Consider the following 22,963-nt stretch of genomic DNA (forward strand, 5'->3'; position numbering starts at 1 on the left):
TATACTTCTCTATCCTCAGTTTCCCCATCTGTAAAATGAGGGATATTGAAGTAGATGACCTATAAGGCCCTTCACATATCTGCAGTGCTCTGGCCTCCCAGAAATATTGATACTTAAAACCATGGAGAGGCCCTTACAAATCATCAGTCTACAAGCATTCAGTAGTTGTTTACTATGTGACAGCAATTGTGCTAGGCGTGCCTGCCCTCCAGAAGCTTACATTCCAGTGGGGGAGATAACTTATCCATAAATAGGTACAGACAATAGACACACAAAGTAGATGCAAGGTAACTTAAGGGGGAAGATGCTAACAGCCCAGGGGACCTGGAAAGGTGGCCTCTAGAATCTGGATTTTGAGCTAAGAAACTAAAGATTCCAAGAGGCAGAAGTGAGGAAGGAAACCATTAAGTCCAACTCCCAATGCCACCCAGTGCATCAGTGGCAGAACTGATTGACCCAGCAAATAGAACAGGACTCAAGATCTGAGTTCATAATATTTTTTTTCAGAGCAATGAGGATTAAGTGACTTGCCCAGGGTCACACAGCTAAGTAAGTGTCAAGTGTCTGAGGCCAGATTTGAACTCAGGTTATCCTGAATCCAGGGCCAGTGCTTCACCCACTGTGCCACCTAGCTGCCCCGAAGATCTGAGTTCAAATCCTACCTTACACACTTACTATCTGTATGACCCTAGGTAAGTCACTTAACCTTTGTCTGTTTCAATTTCCTCATCTATAAAGTGGGCATAAGAACAACACTTATCTCCCAGGGTTGTTGTGAGATAATATTTTCAAAGTACTTTGCAAATTTTGAAATGCTATATAAATTCTGGCTATTAATTTTTATTAATTATTATTATTTTATCTTAATCCTAGCCCTGTTCTCTTTCGTCTCCTATTAGCTAGAAACCATTTCCTTATTTGATACTGTGTGTGAATTTTACAAATATTTGTATATTATTCTTCTCTAGATAGGTAGGTAGATAGAGCATCTATTAAGTGCTTACTATATACCCAGGGCAATGCTGAGCCCTGGAGGTAAAAATGCAGGCAAAGAAGATAGTTTCCTACCCTCTGGGAGATTACATTCTAATGGGGGAAGATAGCCTCTCTACCATCTTCTGGGCAGGGGTGCAGCCTTATTCAATATTTTAGCACCTGAGACTATAGGACGATTATATTCAGAGCTAGCAGCCCTCCCCACCCCTACCCAACACTCTGACAAATGAAGAAACTGAGAACCAGAGATATCAAGCGAAATGCTTAAGATCCTGTTGGGGTCCAGGTGCCTTGAAAGTTCTCATCCTTTATCATTCGGTTGCACACAGGACCCTAGGAATGAATGCCTTCGGTAGTAGATGGTAGCGCCACTCTTTGCTCCGCCATGTGGCCAAGTGTGGAGGTGTTTGTGTTGAGATGCAGGGCTGGTAAAGGGTGGTGGTTGCAGATGTACTATATAGAACAGCAGGGGGCCCAGCTGAAAGGTTTACTGTCCAGTGGTGGATGTTTCCTGTGTCTGATATGGGGGGGGGCGGGATGTGAGGGGGGGGTACCTGCAATAAAAAAATCTTTTGTGCCCATTCTCCCTAGGTCTTGGCCTTTCTTCACAGTCTCTTCATTTCCAACAATCTGACAGTAGAACTAACACAGGATTTCCTTCCTTACAAACAGCAGCTCCAGCTCAGTCTGCAGAATGTGAGTTTGTCCCTGGGGGTTTCCATTTCCTTGTCTGTCCCCCTTCCTCCCTCTTGGGAGCATTGCCAAACTAACCTGATGGGGCCCAGTTACGGGATAGTTCAGATAAGCCAGCCTCATTGGCTCCTGTTCTAGTCCTGCCTGTTCTCCCAGCTGACTGGACTCCAGTGTGGGCCACTTGAACCCCATTACCCAGGAGCCCACATTGGCCTTGCCCTGGGGACCATTGGTCTGCAATCACAAATCATGAACTTCCTCTAGGTCAGTCAACTGCCATGAACTTTGGCCTTGACACATGGGCGCCCTGTAATGTGGTGGAGTGGGCAAATGCATGGTCTTGGAGTCATGGACCTGAATTCAAGTTCTGCTTCTTTCACATGTGAACTTTGGCAAGTCACTTAACCTCTCTGAGCCTCACTTTCCATGTCTATAAAATGGGTATAATCCTACTTCTATGTTCCTTATAGGAGCATGGGATTTAGAGCTGGCGATGTAGTAGTAGTACAGTGGAAAGAGCAGTGACTCTAGAGGCAGAGGACTTGGGTTCAAATCCCCACTCTGCCACCTACTGCCTATATGTGATCATGAACAAGTCACTTAACCTCTCTTAGCCTCAGTTTCCCCATCTGTCAAAGGGGTAGAATAATATTTCTACTACCTTCCTTATAGAAGCATAGGCTTTAGAGTTGGTACAGTAGAAAGAGTAGTGACTCTAGAGGCAGAAGATCTGGGTTCAGATCCTGACTTTGCCTGTATGTGATCTTGTAGAAGTCATTTACCCTCTCTGGGACAGTTTCCTCCTTTGTATAATGAAAGGACTGTACTAGACAGGACTCTGAGGTCCTTTCCAGGTCTGGAGTGCTGATACTGGGATCTCAAGACCACATCTTCTAGATGTTCTCTACAATCCTGCTAGTGCCAATAAATCTTCTTTTTTTTTTTTTTTAAACTTTTTTTGGTGAGGCAATTGGGGTTAAGTGACTTGCCCAGGGTCACACAGCTAGTAAGTGTCAAGTGTCTGAGGCCATATTTGAACTCAGGTCCCCCTGAATCCAGGGCTGGTGCTCTATCCACTGCACCACCTAGCTGCCCTAATCAATGGTTTTTAATGCCCTGTCTGTGTGCCTTCAGGGTGCTGACAGCCTGGTCTGTGTATGTATGCTGCTTTTTCATACACAGAATAACAGTGGTGAGGAAGGATCTTAGTTTACAGATGAGAAACCTGAGGCCCCAAATGCTTATGTGAGTTGCCTAATGTCATCCAAGGAGGTGGGGCAGAGTTGTATTTAGAACAACAAAAACAACACTAGCTCTGGCGCTCATATCTTTCTCTCTGGTACTTAATACCTGTGTGACCTTGGAAAAGTCATTTTCCTCCTCTGTAAAATGAGGGTGTTGGCCTCAATGGTTTCTCAGGTCCCTGCTCCCTGCCAGTTCTAGATCTAGGACCCCATGAGTGACTTTGGATAAGTCATTTTCTTTCCCTATGCCTCAGTTTCCTTCTCTGTAAAATGAGAAGGTTGGACTTGATAGATCTCTTCTAGCTTGAGATCCAGGATCCTTAGGTCACTTCCTTTCCCTCGGTCTCAGTTTCCTCCTCTGTATAATTAGAAGGCCGGACTCTATGTCCTCTGAGTTTCCTTCTAGCTCTAGATCTCAGAGCCTAGGATCAGATGTGAGCCCAAGTCTCCTGGATCATGGTGCAGTGAATTTTCCACAATTCTATTTACCTCCAAATTATAGGTTATGGTCCCCTGGATACACTTCCCCCTGCCTCCAATCTCCTAAGAAAATACAGTCACTCCATGTAGTCACTCCAAACCATCTGGTCAATCTGCTTTACCACCATCTAATCCATCTCTTGCTGTGTCCTGGTGTATAATGCTTGCTTTGCATTCATTCCTGGCGGTCATGTCTTGGCAGACAAGAAATCACTTTTCTAGTACCCGAGAAGAGATGGAAGAACTCAAGAAGAGGATGAAGGAGGCCCCCCAGATGTGCAAGCTCCCAGGACAGCCAACCATTGAGGGCTATCTCTACACCCAAGAGAAATGTATGTATGTGGGCACATTGATGGGGGCCTGCAGCTGGAGAACTGCTTTCAGGTTTATTACTTTTGTTGTCTCAGACTGCTCGTACTAGAAGGAGCTTTAGAACTTAGAACACAGAATGTCAAGCTCATGCTCTATACGCTCAGAGGTCAGATTGAGACATTTATTTTTAACAAGGCTAATGAGAGAACTTGTTTTGCTTGAATATATATAGTATATATATATATATGCTTGTAATGGGTTTTATTTTTCTTGCTTTCTCAATGGGTATGGGAGGGAGAGAATTCGGAACTGGAAATAAAATTGGACTTAATAAAGGAATATACAGTGTGTGAGTTGGAAGGGCCCTTAGAACATGATGCATAGAGCGTCAGAGCTGGAGGGGCCTAAAACATAGTTCTGAGAGCTAAAAACAGCTTTCAAACATACAGTGTTCAGCTCGGTGTGTTCATGCACACCTATAATGCCAGTTAGCAAGAGAGGCTGAGGGTGGAGGATCACTTGAGCTCCCAAGTTTTGAGCTGCAGTGAAAGAGGAGAGGAGAGTGGGTGGGGGGAGAGGGAGAGGGAGGGGAAGAGTGAAAGGGAGAGCAGGAGAGAGGGAGGAGATAAAAAAGGGGGTAGAGGAAGAGGGCGAAAGGGATGGGGAGGGGCAGTGGATAAAGCACCAGCCCTGGATTTAGGAGGATCTGAGTTCAAATTTGGCCTCAGATACTTGACCCTTACTAGCTGTGTGAGCCTGGGCAAGTCACTTCATTGCCCCACCAAAAAAAAGATGGGGAGAGGGAGATATGGAAGAAGGAGAGAGAGAGAGAACATAGTGTTTATACTGGAAAGGATCTTAATGTTTGCCCAGTTCCAACCACCCTCATTGTGCAAATGAGAAAACAGCTTGATTGGAGAATACTGGCTTCATAATGAATAATGAATTCAATGACCGAACATTGCAAATGATGCATAGTTTTCCAGTCTTCTAAACAGATATTAGTAATTCCTTTTCTGGAATCACATGTGTGTGGGAGGGGGTGGGGTTTCCCTTTGGGACTTCTCACTCTGTGCCCCATACATACCCTTTTAGTCCCGTCACTGTCCCAAACCGGGATGTGTGAAGTACGCAGAAGGATAAACCCAGGATTCCCTAGGGTTTTGAGCTAGAATGGATCTTGGAGGTCCTCCAATCTGAAGCTCTTGTTTTTAAGCGAAACTGAGGCCCGACCTCATGATGTAAGTGATGTGATTTGAACCCAGGTGTCTTGACAACTGAGAAATTTTTGAAAAACTCCTGATGTAGGGAGAATAATGGATTTTCCCCTTCTGGAACTGTTATTACATGCTGGCCTCTAAACATGTGTTCCCCGATATATAAAGGAATTGGATTTCTTAAGGCCCGTCTTGCAGGAGAGAAAGGAGAAAAGGAACGATGCTTTCTGGTTCTGACTCTGCCACTCATGACCTTTGTGACCCTAGAAAAGCCATCTAAGCATTCGTGCCTTGCTTTCCTCTGTTGTGAAACAAGTTTAGCAAGCCTCAGCCTGCCTCCCTTTCTTCCTCCCTCCCAGGGCTGTGAGGGTCAAATGGAGCAATGTGAAAGCCTTTGAAATAGCTTGGAGGAGAGTGGAAGCAGAGAGGCCAAGTCGAGGGCAGATAAAATAGAACAGGCAAGAGGAAATAGGGCTCCTAAGCTTGGGTGATGACCCTGTTCCTGAGGGGGATGAGATGCAGCAGAGGTGTGAGAGACATCTACTTATATAGAGAATGTGAAGAGGGGTGGAGAGTTAATTATAGAATTTAAAGGAGAGAAGGAAGAGGGGGGCTAGGACCCAGGGCTGAAGACGGGCATGGACTGTGGCAGGGCAAAGGGATTGAAGGGTGGCAACCAGCGGTTCATCCAACTGGTGAATCAAGATAGAGTCCAGGTGGTACAGGGAAGAAGGGGTGGCCAGAACAGGAGTGATAAACTTGGACAATTCTGAACGTACCATGGTGTAACAGGATGAGTGCTTGATTTAGACTCAAAGGAACCTCTTTGCAAATCCAAGCTCTGCTACTACTACCAGTGAGTTCTTGTACAAGTCCTTTCCCCACCCTGGGCCTCAGTTTCCTCCTCTGTAAAATGAGGGGGTTGGACTGGATGGTCTCTGAGGTCCCTTACTGCTCTAGATCTAGGATCTTCCATGTGACCTTAGACTGGTTCCTTCCCTTCCTTGGGCCTCAGTTTCCCCCTCTGTAAAATTAGGGGGTTGAACTAGAGGGTCTCTGGTGCCCTTCCAGCTGGAGCTCAAGCATCCTATAAGAACTGGGCATTGAAGGGGCAGGTAGGTGGTACAGTGGATAAAGCACCAGCCCTGGATTCAGGAGGACCTGAGTTCAAATCCGGCCTCAGACACTTGATACTTACTAGCTGTGTGACTCTGGGAAAGTCACTTAACCCTCATTGCCCTGCAAAAATAGATAGATAGCCAGCCAGACAGACAAATAAATAAATCAAAATATATACTAAGAAAAAGAAAGAACTGGGCACTGAGAGGGGCTGGAAGTTATGGTGAGAATTGTTTCATTGGTGTCTTTTTCTTTGTTTTTGTCCCAGGGGCTCTGGGAATATCATGGGTGAAATACTACTGTCAATATGAGAAGGAGACCAAGACATTGACAATGACTCCCATGGAACAAAAACCAGGAGCCAAACAGGTCTGTCCCTTTCTATTACTCTGCAACCAACATTAGCGACTTCTCTTGAGAAGCATCTCTACTGATATGTATGTGGTAGAGCTCTCATCAACCATCTTACAACAAGCAGTGCCCTGTCTTTGCCCATTGTCCTTTGCCCTGACCTTTCCTTACCACTCGTATCATAGTTATTTGTGTGTTCATCATATCCAGGAATATGCTGGTAAATGTTTAACAACCAGCTCTCAAAAAAAGTGTATACGACACACTTTTAGGTTTACATGATTTTTTTTTCCAAAGGTCTTTATATTCTCATGAGAATGGGCCAGTTCCCTAGTGGAATGGCCTTAGGTTTACATTATTAACATTTTTCTCCATTACTTTTTCAAGTCTGGACAACCAAAAGAACAATAAATGAAGCCGATTTGTAGCATTTGCTGATTTCCAAGGTGTAAATGCTCATACTGAAAATTGAACAGTTGGCTCTCACAGGCAGGTTTGAACTGACTCCAGCACACTTCTGTTATATCTCTCCAATAGACTGTAAGCTTCTTGAGAGCAGGGGCTGGTTCATAGCAGTTTTTTGTATCCATTCAGAGCACAGGGCCATGGATGGGATTTGGTGCTTAGTTGGATCTCTGACTTCAACTGACACAACAATCACCGCCCCCTCCTCCACACATATGCTAGGGGGACTTAATTTAGGGGCATGAGTGTGAGTTGGGGGAACAGGGGATATTAACCTGTGTCCTAAAGTTCCATGAAGCTCTCATTCTTGGTTTTCAGTTTTGTTTTCTCTAAGGCAAGGTCCCTTCACAAGAGGATGGGGGCTGGCCTCAGGGCCAGGAAAACTCAAATTATGCCTCTGCCACCTACTGGCTGTGTGATGTTCAACAAGCCACTTAAACTTTCAGAGTGTTCTAGGCAGCTCCCTGGGACTGCCAACCTGCATTGGTTCAGGGTGTTTCCTCATACCATACAATTCCCCAAACCAATGTAATCATATATCCAGTTCCTGTTCTCTGTCAAAATCAGTGGTCTGTCATTTCTCCATCCCCTTAATACTAATACCTTCCCTTTGAGATTTTTTCCAATTTATTCTGTCTCATTTTAACTTCAGTTGACCTACTACATACCTGGCACTGTGATAAGTGCTCAGGTTACGAAGAAAGGCAAAACCAATCTCTGCCCTCAGGGAACTCACATTCTAATGCAGGAGTCTAGGAAGTAATTAGATGTGGGCAAGATATATACAGAGCAAGGGGCAGCTAGGTGTTGCAGTGGATAGAGCACTGGCCCTGGAGTCAGGAGGACCTGAGTTCAAATCTGGCCTCAGACACTTAACACTTACTAGCTGTGTGACCCTGGGCAAGTCACTTAACCCCAATTGCGTCACTAAAAAAAAAGATATATACAGAGCAGATGAAGGCAATCGGAGAGGGGAAGGCATTAGTAGTTGGAAGGATCAGGAAAGGCCTCTTACAGAAGGTAGAATTTGAGCTGAGTCTCGAAGGAAGCCAGGGAAATGAACAGATCTAAGCGAGGGAGAAGAGCATTGTGGGGATCTGCAGCCTGTGAGAGATGGAATATTGCATGTGAAGAACTGAAAGGCTGGAGTATTAGATTGACTGGTGGATTGGAGAGTGTGTGGAGGAGGCTGGAAAGGTAGAGAGGGGCCAGGTTATAAAGGTCTTTAAATGTCCAACAGAGGGTTTTCTATTTAATCCTGGCACCAATAGGGAGCCACTGGAGTTTACGGAGGTGGTACTTTCTGGTTAGGGTGCTACAGTCAGAACTATGCTTTAGAAAAATCACTTTTGTAGCTGTGTGGAGGATGGATTTGAAGAGGGAGAGACTTCAGGCATGGAGACTAACTTGAAGGCTAATGCAGTTCTCTAAGTGAGAGGTGATACATGCCTGAACTAGGGTTTTGTCTGTCAGTGGAGAGAAGAGAGAAATATACAGGAGATGTTGTGAGGGTAGAAATGGCAAGATTTAGCCATGGATTCAGTATATTACATGAGGGAAAGTGAGTCACAGATGATGCTGATGTTGGAAGCTTGAGTGAATAGGAACATGATAGTACCCACATAAATGTTGAACCAGGGGAGCATTTGTGGAGAAAGATAATGACTGTTCCATTCTGGACTTGTTGAGTTCGAAATGCTTGTAGGACATCCAGTGAGAAATATTGAAAAGGCAATTGGTGAGATGTGGTACTGTGGCTCAGGAGAGATGCTAGGGCTGGATACATAGATTTGGGAATCCACAGCAAAGAGATGATAACTGGACTGAAGGGACCTGAGGAGATCACCAAGTAAGGCAGAAGAACAGAGGGCTCAGCACAGAGCTGTGTTGGACACCTACAGTTAGTGGGCATTACATAGATGAACTTTTGAAGGAAACCGAGAATAAGGAGTCAGATAGTTAGGAGTAGAATTAAAAGAGAATAACTTCATGGTAACTTAGAGAGGAGATATTATCCAAGAGGAAAGGGTGGTAAACAATTTCAAGAGGGATCAAGAAGAATGAGGATTGAGAAAAGAAACTATGCACAGTGGGATCATATTGTTCAATTGTCAAGCTAGTAGTGTGACTGTAAAGATGGGGCCCACCATGGAATATCATTGGCAACACACTGTTGCCCCTTCCTCCCTTACTAGCCTTCTCCATACACTCTCCAATACACCGGCCTTTCTGTTCTTCACACACAATATTCCATCTCCTACGTGTGTGACTGTGGGCCTGGTCTGTCCACCACCCCCACAATGCTCTTTTCCCTTACTTAGACCTGTTCTTTTCCCTGGGTCAGTAGTTATTCCTATTTTCTCCTCACTTTGATTGACAATAGTAAGATCTAAGATTTTTCCCCAAGAATCTTCCTGGGAGGAGTTCAGTATCCTCCTCTCTTGATAGGAGTATCATCTCCCACACCGACATCCTTTAGATATATTTGATCTAGTCCAACTATTCTTCCCATCTTGGGTTTCTTTAGGTACGATTTCTGTTTCCTCAGGGAATGTCATATTTAAATCCAAATGGATTATGATGGAGAAAAAAGTTTGGTATGAAAATCTTCATCTGCTGTCCTCTTTCCAGTTTCATCTTGAAATGCTCGAGGGATGATTTTGCTTGGTTGGGTCTCCACTTACTTTCCCCTCGTGTTCTATTCAGTCATAATCTTCCACCATCCTTCTCTGTTAGAACTTATAAATGAATTTAGACTACACTTGTGTTGCCTCTTGCTACTGTCCCACTATTTGCCAACTAAATCAAGGCATTTTCTAGGGTGTTTTTTTAAAATCCTTTTGCTGTGGCAGTTTCTTTACATAAGTAAAATTTCATTGAGACATGGTAGTCTGTGGTAATAGCTGTTCTTATATCCATTTTTCATTTTTTAGCATGAACCACTTGTTTAAGTAGGTTAGTTGTCTTAATTATATGCCATAATTTCAACTTATTTTTATTCTTTGTTTAGGTGGATATTGAATGCTACTTTGCTCTAACAAGTCAGTGTTAGAATATAGATAGCTGCTCTAGAAATGATTCTCACATCCATAATTGGTCATTGCTTATCTTTCAACATAATCAGTTTCACTTTTCTTGTTATTATTTAGTGCTCATTATATCCAGTGCCTCCCAACTCTCTTCTTAAAGAAAGTATTCATGATATATAGCAGGGCTTCTTGAACTTATTCTACCTGTGACCCCTTTTTGCCTGAGAAATTTTTATTTCACCCTGGGTATATAGGTATATAAAATAGGCATACATAACCTTTTACTGTTGCCAAATTGTTTGTCACCTGCACATTCAATTACGTGACCCCATATGGGGTCATGACCCACAGTTTAAGAAGCTAGGAGTTATATAGGATGGAAGGAGACAAACATTTATTAATTGCCTACTGTGTGCCAGTCACTGTGCTATCTCATTTGATCTGCACAGAAATCCTGGGAGGAGGATGTTATTATTATCTCCATTTTATATTTGAGAAAACCAAGGCAGACAAATTAAGTGACTTGTCCAGGGTCAAACAACTAGTAAGTGTTTGAGGCAGAATTCTAACTCAGGTCTTCTTCACTCCAAACCCAGCCCTTTATCTACTATACCAACCCTGCTGCCCATATGAATAAGCACAAAGCTTCTGTACAGTCTTCAAGTTTTAAGTCTCTCTCATTTTTTGCTTTTTTTTTTTTTTTTTTTTTTTTGCGGGGCAGTTGGGGTTAAGTGACTTGCCCAGGGTCACACAGCTAGTATCAAGTGTCTGAGGTCAGATTTGAAATCAGGTCCTTCTGAATCCAGGTCCCATGCTCTATCCATTGTGCTACCTACATGCCCCCCCTTTTTTTGCTTCTAAACCATATTTTCCAACATATTTTTCACAATCTTCTCCTATATCACAGAAAGTCAAACATGACTGAAATGACTTTACAACAACAATAAAATTAGATACACAATAAAACTAATTCTGCCCCCTTATTTATTTGATTTTCTCAGGAGGATCTGTGTGCTATATTTCAATTCTGGCTTCATTTATAATGAAAATGCCAAGGTTGAGATGTTCGCATTTTTCTGTCTTGTCACCGGCTAATCATCTCATACTTTGAGGACCTCTCCTTGGTACTTCTCATATTCTGTCTTGTACCAGAGTTCTCTATGCCATTCACTCTTTTATTTGCGGGGCAATGAGGGTTAAGTGACTTGCCCAGGGTCATACAGCTAGTAAGTGTCAAGTGTCCTCCTGAATCCAGGGCCTGTGCTTTATCTACTGTGACGCCTAGCTGGCTCCCAATGCTATTCACTCTTATTCAGACTCATAATGCAGAATGTATACTCCTTGAAAGCAGACGCAGTGCAGTAGCCATCACTGTATCCCCATAAACATTCCACAATGTAACCATTTTTTTCAGTGGCAACACATGCTCACTAAGCATTTGTTTTGTAGTTCACTCTATTGGGAAAGATCCCTCATAGGAAATGTGAATGTTGAGATTGGAGAAAAAAAGACTCAGCCTCTCAGCAGTGGTATCCTAACTATTTTCAGGGAAAAGAAAGTGCAGAGAGGCAGATTGAGACTTGATGTCCTGCATGCAAATTAGTTCATTAAAAAAGAAAAAGAAAATTCCAAGGAGTAGAAATTACCTCAAAGTATTTTCAATCTAAGGGAACTTACACTAGTTGTCTAATGGTAATTCAAGTAGTTTGGGAACTTATTCATTTCTACCTTCTCACTCCAAACAACATACAGGGTGTCTTAAAAGTCTTAGTGCCGTTTAAAGCTATTGAAGCTTAAGTACTTCAAATACAGTTATCCCTTCCACATCTTGGGAGTTGGGGGCAAGGTGTCCCCATGATCTTTGGTCCTTCCTTCATACCAGAGAAGTCTGAATTATCATGGTATTAAGACAGAAAATATGTTGATATTATACAATACCATACATATATGTTATGCATTTCTGAGTTTCTAAACTTTTTGTGTGTCATCTCCTGGCCTTTGTGTGTCGTCTGTGGCTTCTGCAAAACTCCTCCAAAATTCCCCTTTAATTTCTTATGACAACCCGTGATACATGGAGACCAAGTCATGATATGGAAGGGATAATTGTACTTTATTTTTTTTTTTGATAACTGTACTTTAAATACTTAAATAGCTTTAAATTCTTCATATTCAAGCTTCAATAGCTTAAAACAGCACCAAGACTTTTGGGACACCCTCTCTCTGATGTTGTTAATGAGTCTCTCACCATGGCTATCTACACACCATGATTGTGGCGGTGAAGTTTGGGGAATTATCCTCACATCGATTTTGTGCTAGATCAGGTCCTGGTTGTATTGAGTGAGCAAACTCAAAGGTATTGAGTCCAACCCCCATTTTTACAGATGAGGAAACTGAGGCCCAGAGAATGGAAATGACTGGACCAGACTCACACACAGAATCCTAGATTTATAGCTGGGAAGGAGAAAAATAGGCTTTTATTAAATGCGTCCTATGTGTCTGCCACTGTGCTAGGCACTTGACAAATAACGGTTCCTTTGAAGCCATCTAGTCTAATCTTCCATTTTATAGATGGGGAAACCGAGCCCCAGGGATGTGAAGTTATTTATCTAGGATTACACGGGTAGTAAATATCAGAGCTGCTTCAAATCCCAGTCCTGTGATTCAAATTCACTGTACCACATTGCCCTCACAGTTGGGTGTACCTGGTTTGATGCAAACCTACTTTACGAAAACCTCAATTTACAAAAGAGAATCAATCCAGCAACAGCCATTTATTAGGCACCTACTGTATACCAGGCATTGTGCTAGTCATTTGGAATATAGAGACAAAAGTGAGACAACAAGGGCTGTGTGGGGGTATGGGAGAGTAGCTCCTTTACCAAAAAATATAGGGGTGGCTAGGTGGCGCAGTGGATAAAGCACCGGCCCTGGAGTCAGGAGGACCTGAGTTCAAATCCGGCCTCAGACACTTAACACTTACTAGCTTTGTGACCCTGGGCAAGTCACTTAACCCCAATTGCCTCACTAAAAAAAATATGCTGTAAGGTTCCTTTAACTGTATCTGCATGGGCTTGGAAATCACAGAGTGATAGTGGGAAAACTGCTCTGCCAACCTCAAAGCATTACAGAAATAATTCAAATGTTACTTCTTTTATAGACATTCAGTTTACAGACAACTTTTTTCAGGAACACTGCTACTGACTAATGCAAAGTGTCTCCTCATTAAATGGATGGAGGGGTGGACTTGGAGTCTGGAAGACCTGAGCTTTGATCCTACCTCAGACACTTGTTGGTTGGGGGAGGGTGACCAAGGATGTCACCTCAGCCTCTGGTTTCTCATCTTTAAAATGGGGATGATAACAGCATTTACCTTACCTGGTTGCTGTGAGAATCACACACACATACATACATACATATACACACACACATCCCTCTTCCTCCTTCTCCACCTAGTCAGGTTCTTTAAAGGGTTAATCTCTTTTCTTCCCCTTCTCCAACATCTAGATGACATCTAGAGAAGAGCAAGGACGTGGGCCCCTTGCCAATGAAATGTTTGCTTTCTTTGGATTAGGAAAACGGAAGGATCTTTTCTGGTCATACCCATGGGAGGGCAGGCCCCTTGTGGAGTCCTCACAATCACATGGCCTGTTTCCACAGGGAAGTGTTGACATGTGTCTGTCTTTTCCTTTGAACTCTCCCTTCTCTCGGGGCCTCCAAAGAAGGCCAGGACCGAAGGGCTTTTACTTTGTCGAATTGCTTACTAAAAAAGCCTGCCAGACTTACCAGTCATCATTGCTACTTGTTGTCCCATGAGGAAGCTTATCGAGGTGGGAGGGATGGAGGATTCAGGGGGCCAGGGGCACAGCTTTGGGCAAGGGAAGGGAGTATAGCTGATAAAAGGTGGAGCATGGAGCGCTGGGGGTGAGATCTGACCAAGGGAAATTGTGCTTGTTGGGTTCCATTCATAGAGTGTCCTCTGGTGCTACTGGTCTGTATGCAAATTGGAGGGAGAAGAGTTGAAAAACTGCCATTTGGTATTGAACCACAATATTTGTTACTCTGATAGGGTCTGGTGTCAATGTGGCGCCCCTATAGCTGGGTGTAAGTGGAGAAGGTGAGGCACCTCCTTGCTAGGGCCAATCCATTGGCTTGGAGCACCCTGATTTGGCATTGGCTGTCAGAGGTGAGAAGAGGTTGGAGGCTGCTGCCAATGACAGGGCTGAGGTTCATCTCCACAGCATCCGTAGACTGTCCCCTGTGTCCCAAGTCCCAGGATTGATCAGAATATCTTCAGAGCATCTGCCTTCTTTGCCTTCTGAATCAGGCACAAAGTGGGTATTCCTTTGATTGCTCAAAGGTGAGAAAACAGCAGTGGGGAAGAAAACTCAAACTATAGTTGTCCCTTCCATATTGTGACTCCCCATCATGATTTTGATATATCATAAGTCAGAATAAGAAAGTAAATGGGTAAATGCAATTCATCTACAGAGAAATAACTGATGGTATCTGAATACAGATGGAAGTATAAGAAAAACAACAAAAAGAAATTAAATGGGAATTTGGGGGGGGGAGTTTTGTGGAAGCCACAGATGACACGCAAAGGACAGCAGATGACACAGAAAAAGTTAAGAAACTCAGAAATGCATAAAATATGTCTATGACCAAATACTAAACCCAAATTTTGCAATGAGATACTACAAATACCCCATAAAAGAAAAAGAAAAAAATCAGATTTCATGTCTGGTATGAAGGGAGGGCCAAAAAATTTTATACAGATTTTTCAGATTGTAACACTGTGTATACTTTTCCTAGAACTCCTAGGTTCAGGTCAGTGCTATATCTAGGCAGGGTACTAATAGATTTAAGAAAGTGGCTGGGTCACAGCTATTGGGTGATGTTTTATCATTGTACTTTGTTTCCTTGAACTAAATCAGATCTGTTTGCCTATCAATTCTTCCTTAAGAGTAAATGCTACATAAGTTGGCCAAGAATGGTTTTTTGCTCTAGCAGAGGGCCAGATCTGTTAAGCTAAAGGAACATGATTCAGGCTCAGTGAATTATAGCAAATTCAGAAGAGAAAGTAAAGGTTTCCCACTGGGTGGGAGCTTAGAGCACAGTTCTCACTGAGTAGATTCACATACATACAAATCCCTTGTCACCCTCTAGAGCCTGACTTCTTAACCTGTGGGTCACAATTGCATATGAGGTTGTGTAACTAAATGTGGGGGTCATGAAAAATTTGGCAGTAGTAAAAGTTTGAGGGCAGCTAGGTGGTGCAGTGGATAAAGCACGGTCCTGGATTCAGGAGGACCTGAGTTCAAATCTGGCCTCAGACACTTGACACTTACTACCTGTGTGACCCTGGGCAAGTCACTTAACCCTCATTGCCCCGCAAAAAATAGTAAAAGGTTATGTATACCTATTTTATATATCTACATATCCAGGGTTGTGTAAAAATTTCTCAGGTAAAAAGTAGTCGTGAGTGGAAAAAGCTTAAGAAGCCCCCCTCTGGAGTAGAGGTGCTGAACAAAGCAGTCTACAGGCTGGACATCATCCACAGTGGGACCTAAATCAGATGAAAATATACTTGGGAAACATTTAATAAAATAAAAATATATTAAAACATTTCTATTTTAAAAGTAAGTCAAGCTGCTACTCATAGGGATCCTTAAGGTGGATCCTTATCCACCACCAGGGATTCGTGATCCTCATTTGACACCACTGGACCAGAGCCTCGGTCTTCAAACTTTTTGGATTGCTCACCCCATCAATTAAAAAAATAATTTTGAGCAACAAATTAATGTATATTTATAAATTTTATATGTGTATATATAAATATAACTATACCAATGTATTATCGAAACATACTCAAGGTAGAGATTAAACAAGATGAGACAGATGAAATAAACAATATCTAAGATAACTTTTTTTTTTTAGTGAGGTAATTGGGGTTAAGTGACTTATCCAGGGTCACACAGCTAGTAAGTGTTAAGTGTCTGCGGTCGGATTTGAACCCAGGTCCTCCTGACTCCAGGGCCAGTGCTCTATCCACTGCGCCACCTAGCTGCCCCTTCTAAGATAACTTTAAATTACATATATTAATAGTTCAGGAAACCTTTATTCTCACTAAAGATATGTTTTTGGTGAGAGCAATGGAATTGAATGTGATCTCTTCTTCTAGAAAACTTCATTTTAACCCTTTATGATTAAATCAGGTCTAGTTCTCGATTCACTGGGGAAAGAGCTAACCTTTAGCCACAGGGTCTTGTCTTCTTGCTCCCTGGCCCCCCGCAGCTGGGAAGGGGAAGGCGCCTTATCTTTCTGTGTGCTCAGAACAGTTATAGCCTGCTGATATTTATCTGTTTCCAAAATTGTTTTTCTTAGAGTGCCTTTCTACATAGCTACATTCTGCCTTTACTCCCCCCCCCCCCCCGACACACATCAATTTCCCCATGGCTTCATTGGCTCATGAATGAACATCTATCTGTCTATGGGGATTCCTGGATTTCTTTTCTGAATTCTTCTGAGGGAGGTGGGGGCTGTGGCCTAGTACACTTCCATGAGCATTTTTGTGTTAGATGGAATAGAATTCCAGAGGTCAGCTCTTCACTCCTGGCCTCCACAGCTGGGAGCTGGGCAGAGCTTTGCTCTTTCCTGTCTTTTTCAATAGATCCTTTCCCTTACAGGCACCATGGTGAGATCGTCCATCAGTATAAGCAGGGGAGAGAAGAAGGAGGAGGAGGAGAAAAATGGAAAAGGAGGTAGAGGAGGAAGGGAACAAAGAGTGGGAGAAGAGGAGGTAGCAGAGGTGGAAAAGGAATCAGAAGAGGAGGTAGCTGATGAAGAGGCAAAAAAAGAGGAGGTGGAGGAGAGATCAGAGAAGAGGAGGAGGTAGAAGAAGGAGGGAGAACTCTGTATGCATAGGGGACAGACAGAACATTCTCAGAGACCATGGGACTGGCCCAGGACCTGATTCAGATTTTGGCCACGAGTGCCACCTGGTGGTGAAATCAGCACCCAGGAAAAACAAAACAAAACAACTCTTCTTTTCATCTGCTAATGGTTGAAGCACCATCCAGCATAGGACCCCTAAAAGTTTACTCAATCTCATACATTCCTTCTCCACCCAAACCTTTTCATCATTATGGATCTTAAAGTCCTATGCCTCTGTAGTATGCCCCATTCAACCCTTTCTCTGCGTGCTTGAACATCAGCCACTGTAGATACCAAGAAAAGAAAACCAGGCCACTTTCATATCCTCTTAGAGGAAGACCAGCTCGGTGTCTTGCTCTTCTTCCCTTTTTGTTGAGTGGTTGGTTGCAAAAAATAATGGATGAGCAGCTGGCGGTGAGGACAGAAAAGAGGAACTGTTATTCCTATTCTCTTGTCAGCCGCGAGGACCAGGCAGGCGATTCTCTTGGACACACGAGTGTGCGAGATGGCAATGAGTCATCCATTTTATTTTTAAGTGTTTTTAAAAAATTTAATAATCATCAGCAAAAAAAAAAAATATCCAACAAGGAAATGAAGTAAAGTCATGCTTAGGACCATGAACTTAAAAGAATTGATAGTTGCTTCAAAGGAATAGCTACCTATAAACTCTAATCAAATAGTCATCATGAATATCTTTTACTCTCTTCTGTGTTCTCTTCTGAGATCTCTCCATTTTTGTTTTTATTGGATTTTGTTACCAATCTGTGTGTGTGTGTGTGTGTGTGTGTGTGTGTTTCTCTTTTCCCACTTGTATCCCTAGTGCTTAGCACAGTGCCTGCCACGTAGTAGTAAGGTAGAGTACTGGACTTAGAGTTAGGAATACCTGGGTTCAAATCCCTCCTCCAATACTGCCTGGCTGTATGACCTTGGGCAAGTTAATTAACCTAACCTCTCAGGGTCATAGGCACTGTCCTAGGATCTATTTACTAAATTATAGGTGATTTTTGATCTGAGTTTTCACTCTAGGAATTGCATGCTTCTCACCTGTGGTGAGTATGTATGTTGCTTGAATGATCATTCCTTCCATCAACTCCAGTGGAGAAACTCATGCCAGGATGAAGCCGCCATTGCTGATTGTGGGGCCAACTGGGGAGGAGTTCACCTGTGATGTAGTTTCTGGGAGAGGAAGCATACATGGAGATAGTGATTGGTTCATTCTAAATCATAGCCCCTTGGGCCAAAGCTCCAGTTGCCTTCTCCTAGTTTTGATGCTGTATGGGCTTCGGTGGCTTCTCTGTCATTGGTGTTTTTCACGTCAAAACCCAGTGACCCCTTGTCAGATATGGGCTCAGTTGAATCCAACTCTCAGGTCTGTGATGCCTTAACTTTTTCAGATTTTCCTTAGATAGTTTGGAGTGTTAACATCTCTGACACTCTCCTTCTAGGACACTGCCACTCCTTTCTATGCTTCCTCTGTAACCTGCCCTTGATCCTATCTTATGCACATTAAAAAAAATTCTGTTGGTAAAGGAGTACCCTGTTTTTCCACATTGATCTCCTTTGCATTTGTCATTTATGGGTCCATTAGTTTTTTATACTGCTATTTGCTCAGGGACTCAGCATTCATCAAACACATTTTTGGACCACACCTGTGATTTCATCTGTGTCAGAAACTCCTGGTGGGAGATTTACTCCATTAATAGAGAGCTTTGCTTTCTCTTCAACTTGTTGTCTTGGAGTTGCTTGAGTCATTGAGAGGCGACAGGAATTTGACCAGGGTCACATAGCTGGTATTTGGTTGGTGTAGGACTTGAACTCAGATCTGAATCCAAGGCTAGCTCATTATCCAGTAGGCTGTTCTACCTCACTGGACATACGATCCAATGAAGTTCAGATTTTCTCTTCTAAAAAACATGCTTCCCTATATATTTTCAAGAAGTTTTAAGATTCTAATAGTGGTGAGAATGGAACCATGTCATTCATTTGGTCCAAGGCCCTTTGACTTCATCACTGGGTCATTTGTTGGCATGCTTGTGGGTTTAAAATTGCATTCTGTAGGGGGCAGCTAGGTGGTGCAGTGGATAAAGCACCAACCCTGGATTCAGGAGGACCTGAGTTCAAATCTGGCCTCAGACACTTGACACTTACTAGCTGTGTAACCCTGGGCAAGTCACTTAACCCCAATTGCCTCACTAAAAAAATGCATTCTGTGCTTTTCCTCCCGTCTCCTTTCCTGCTCCTCTCTTTTCCACACTGTTCTTTGCACAATTTAATTACTTGTTTAAGGAAGGCATGCCAGCTGATGAAGGCATGAAGCTCCAGGTGTAGTCTTTGTGGGCAATGGGGCCCCATAGAAAGTGCTATGGGAAGTAGCAAGAGGGAAAAATCTGAGCTGAATAAGGAGGAATAGGAGATTGTGAAGGTGATTTTGAGATAGAAGAGGAGAAATGTGGAGGGGTCTGGGAAATTTGAAAAAACTCGAGGCAAATCTTTCCATCCAGATTATACTTCTGACTTCCAGGAGAAAGGTCGTGGGAGAAAGACGCAAGAAAGGAGGGAAGGACTTGGGGAGATGACTGAGAAGGAGAAGGAAATGGAGAAGGTGCCTTGGGCTTGTGAGGAAGGCCAGAAGTTGAATTTGGGGAGAAGAGCTTGAGGGAAAGACTTAAGAACTGAAGCCAAAAGTCTACATGAAGCAAAGGATCGAGGTAGCAGACTCCAGAAAAGGACAAGCTAAAGAAGGATTGAGTAAAGCAAAGTAATAAATAAAACAGATCAGTCAAGTTAATCGGTAAGAAACAAATGGATAGGGGGCAGCTAGGTGGCGCTGCAGTGGATAAAGCACCGGCCCTGGCTTCAGGAAGACCTGAGTTCAAATCTGGTCTCAGACACTTGACACTTACTAGCTGTGTGACCTTGGGCAAGTCACTTAGCCCTCATTGCCCCGCAAAAAAGAAACAAATAGATAAAGAGGCTAGTGAGAGGAAAGTCAGGAAGGATGGTGGGGACACCAAGTCAGTGAGGGAAAGGAGATAAAGCTGAGTGTGGCTCTATAGGCCTCAAACCCCAAGTATCTCTCACAATGTGGAAAGCAGGGAAAATTTGGCCCTGACTTGCCATAAGTGTGTCCCACAGCCAAGAAAACACTATCTTTGTTCAAGGTGGTGCCTGCTCTCCATCCTCAAAGAGAAGGTGAAGGGTTCAAGAACTGACTGCACACTCCAGATTATCAGGTGTTGCTTTTTTTAAATGGGAGGACTTAGATGTGGGGAGAAAAAACAAGGAAAAAAGTACCTGAAGTGGAGAAATTTGAACTCTATCATAGAGGTTGGATAGTGAATTCATGTCACCCAGAGGAGGATGGGAAGAAAGATGACCACAGGAACTTAAAAAAGGTTTTAGGAAGCAAGTGCTCATTCCCCAATAAATGAAAAGAAATCTATCCACAGGTACCACCAGGTGAGCCCTTATCCAGCAAGGACCTGAGGAAGAAAAGAGGAATGGTGGTAGACAGTTTCTTGCTTTAGGGTACTCCTTTTTTTTGGCCTAATGACAACAAGATAGAGATCTATTGTCTTCCCAGGGCATATTTCCAAGACAGAAGAGTGAAATGCCCAAGACTTGTCAAAACAATGGCATCTATGCCCTTATTGGTAATTCACACGGGTACAAACAATACTGGCAGAAGGAAGCTTGTTGAAAGCATTGCCAAAGATTACATCTCTAGCATGAAACCAAAGGGGCACAAGTGGTGTTTTCAATACTGGCGTGCCTGGAAAGCAAAGGACACAGAAGGGGAAAACTGTTTTGGGAAGTAAACATATGGTGTCTGAGAATGGGATCTGGATTTTGGATCATGGTTTAACATATAGGAATGATAGTCTACTGATCAGCGTTGGCATATGCCTAATAAAAGAACCAAAGTTGGTGAGAATGTCTGTGCCTGATGTCTTGCAAATGTCACAGAAAGGGTGTTGAACTAAAAAGAATGGGTGAGGAAGAAAACTGCTTATTGGTATATCCGCCAAGTTAGATTATTAGCTACAGTGAAGAAAGCAGAATTATTCACAGAATAATCCAGTTCACAGGAGGCAAAATCCAAGAAAAGTAATGGCTTCAAATTTGTTGTTGGTCAGTTGGTCAGCCGTGTCTGACTCTTTGTGATGCCATGGACCATAGCATGCCAGGTCCATCTATCTTCCACTCTCTCTTTTTAAATAATAAACTTTTTTATTTATAGTTTTGGGTTCCAATTTTTATGCCTATTTTCCTCTCTCCACTCCCCCATCCCCGAGGCAGAAAACAGATATGGGTTCTACATGTATGATTGTGTAAAACAATGCCATGTTTGTCATTTTGTACAAGAAAACTTGATTAAAAGAAAAAAATGAAAGTGAAAAATAGCCTGCTTCAGTCTGTTCCATCAATATCAGTTCTTTCTTTGGAGGTGGATAGTATATTTCATACATAGTCCTTTGGGATTGTCTTGGATCATTGTAGTGTTCTCCACTATCTCTTGAAGTCTGACCAAACTAATGTTTGTTGTTTCCACGACATCATCTCTCTATCTCATTCTCTGCTATCCCCTTTTATTTTTGCCTTCAATCTTTCCCAACATCAGGGTCTTTTCCAGTGAGTCCTTTCTTCTCATTATGTGACTAGAGTTTTTCTGCATCAGTGTTTGACCTTCCATTGAATAACCTGAATTAATTTCTTTAAGTATTGGCTGATTTGATCTCCTTGCTGTCCAAAGGACTCTCAAAAGTCTTCTCCAGCCCCACAATTAGAAAGCATCGATTCTGTAGCATTCCGTTTTCCTTATAGTCCAACTCTCTCATAGCCATATATTGCTCCTGGAAAAACCATAGCTTTGACTATACAAACTGTTTTTGGCAAGGTGACGTCTCTGTTTTTTAGTGTGCTATCTAGATTTGCCCTGGCTTTTCTTCCAAGAAACAATTGTCTTTTAATCTCATGGCTGTAGTTGCCATCTGCAGTGATCTTTGAGCCCAAGAATATAAAATCTGACAATGTTTTCATTTCTCCTCCATCTATTTGCCAGGAAGTGATGGAACCAGTTGCCCTGATCTTTAATTTCTTGATGTCAAGCGTCAAGCCAGCTTTCATACTTTCCTCATTTGCTCTGATGAAGAGGCTCCTTCATTCCTCTTTAATTTGTGACATAAGAGTGATATCATCTGCATATCTGAGATTGTTGGTATTTCTCTTAGAACCTTGATTCTGGCTTTTGATTCATCTAGCCTGGCATTTCACAGGGTGTACTCTGCACATAATAAGTCAAATAAGTCAAAACAGCCTTGCCATATTTCCTTTCCAATCTTAAATCAATCAGTTGTTCTATGTTTGCTTCTAACTGTTGCTTCTTCACCCACATATGGTTTTCTTAGAAGACACATAAGGTAATTTGGTACGCCTATCTCTTGGAGAACTTGCCATATTTTGATGTGATCCAAACATTCAAAGGCTTTAGTGTAGTCAATGAAGCAGAAGCCGATGTTTTTCTGGAACTCCTTTGTTTTCTCCATAATCCAGAGAATGCTGGTAATTTGGTCTCTAGTTCTTCTGCCTCTTTGAAAATCAGCTCGCTTTTCTGGAAATTCTCAGTTCATGCATTACTGAAGCTTGCAGAATCTTAAGCATAACCTTGCTAGCATATGAAATGAACACAATTGTTTGATAATTTGAACATCCCTTCTTTAGGATTGGGATATAAACTGATCTTTTTCAATCCATTGGCCACTGTTGAATTTTCCAAATTTGCTGGCATACTTAGTGCACCATTTTGACAGCACCATCTTTTAGGGTTTTTAATAGTTCAGCTGGAATTCTGTCACCTCCACTAGCCTCATTGTTAGCAATGCATCCTAAGACCACTTGACTTCATTCTCCAGGACATCTGGCTCTAGATCAGTAACCACACCTTCATGGTTAATGGTGATGTTAAGATCTTTCTAGTATAGTTCTTTTGTATATTCTTGCTACCTCTTCTTATTCTCTTCTGCTTCTGATGAATCCCTACCATTTTTTGTTTTCTATCATGCCCAGTTTTGCATGAAACTTTTCCTTAATGGTTCTACTTTTCTTGAAGAGCTTTCTTATCTTT

At 42.6% G+C, this 22,963-nt stretch overlaps 1 protein-coding gene across 1 annotated transcript in view; it reads left to right on the plus strand.

Moving 5' to 3' along the window:
* The window catches only part of OPHN1 (oligophrenin 1), a 278,050-nt gene that overhangs the window by 163,685 nt on the left and 91,402 nt on the right, over positions 1–22,963 (plus strand). Inside the window, exons 7-9 of the mRNA XM_043974083.1 lie at positions 1,588–1,692; positions 3,616–3,745; positions 6,330–6,430. Of these exons, the coding sequence (XP_043830018.1) occupies positions 1,588–1,692; positions 3,616–3,745; positions 6,330–6,430 (336 nt within the window). The remainder of the gene's footprint in view (positions 1–1,587; positions 1,693–3,615; positions 3,746–6,329; positions 6,431–22,963) is intronic.

Source organism: Dromiciops gliroides, chromosome X, assembly GCF_019393635.1.
Source record: "Dromiciops gliroides isolate mDroGli1 chromosome X, mDroGli1.pri, whole genome shotgun sequence".
Taxonomy (NCBI): Eukaryota; Metazoa; Chordata; class Mammalia; order Microbiotheria; family Microbiotheriidae; genus Dromiciops; species Dromiciops gliroides.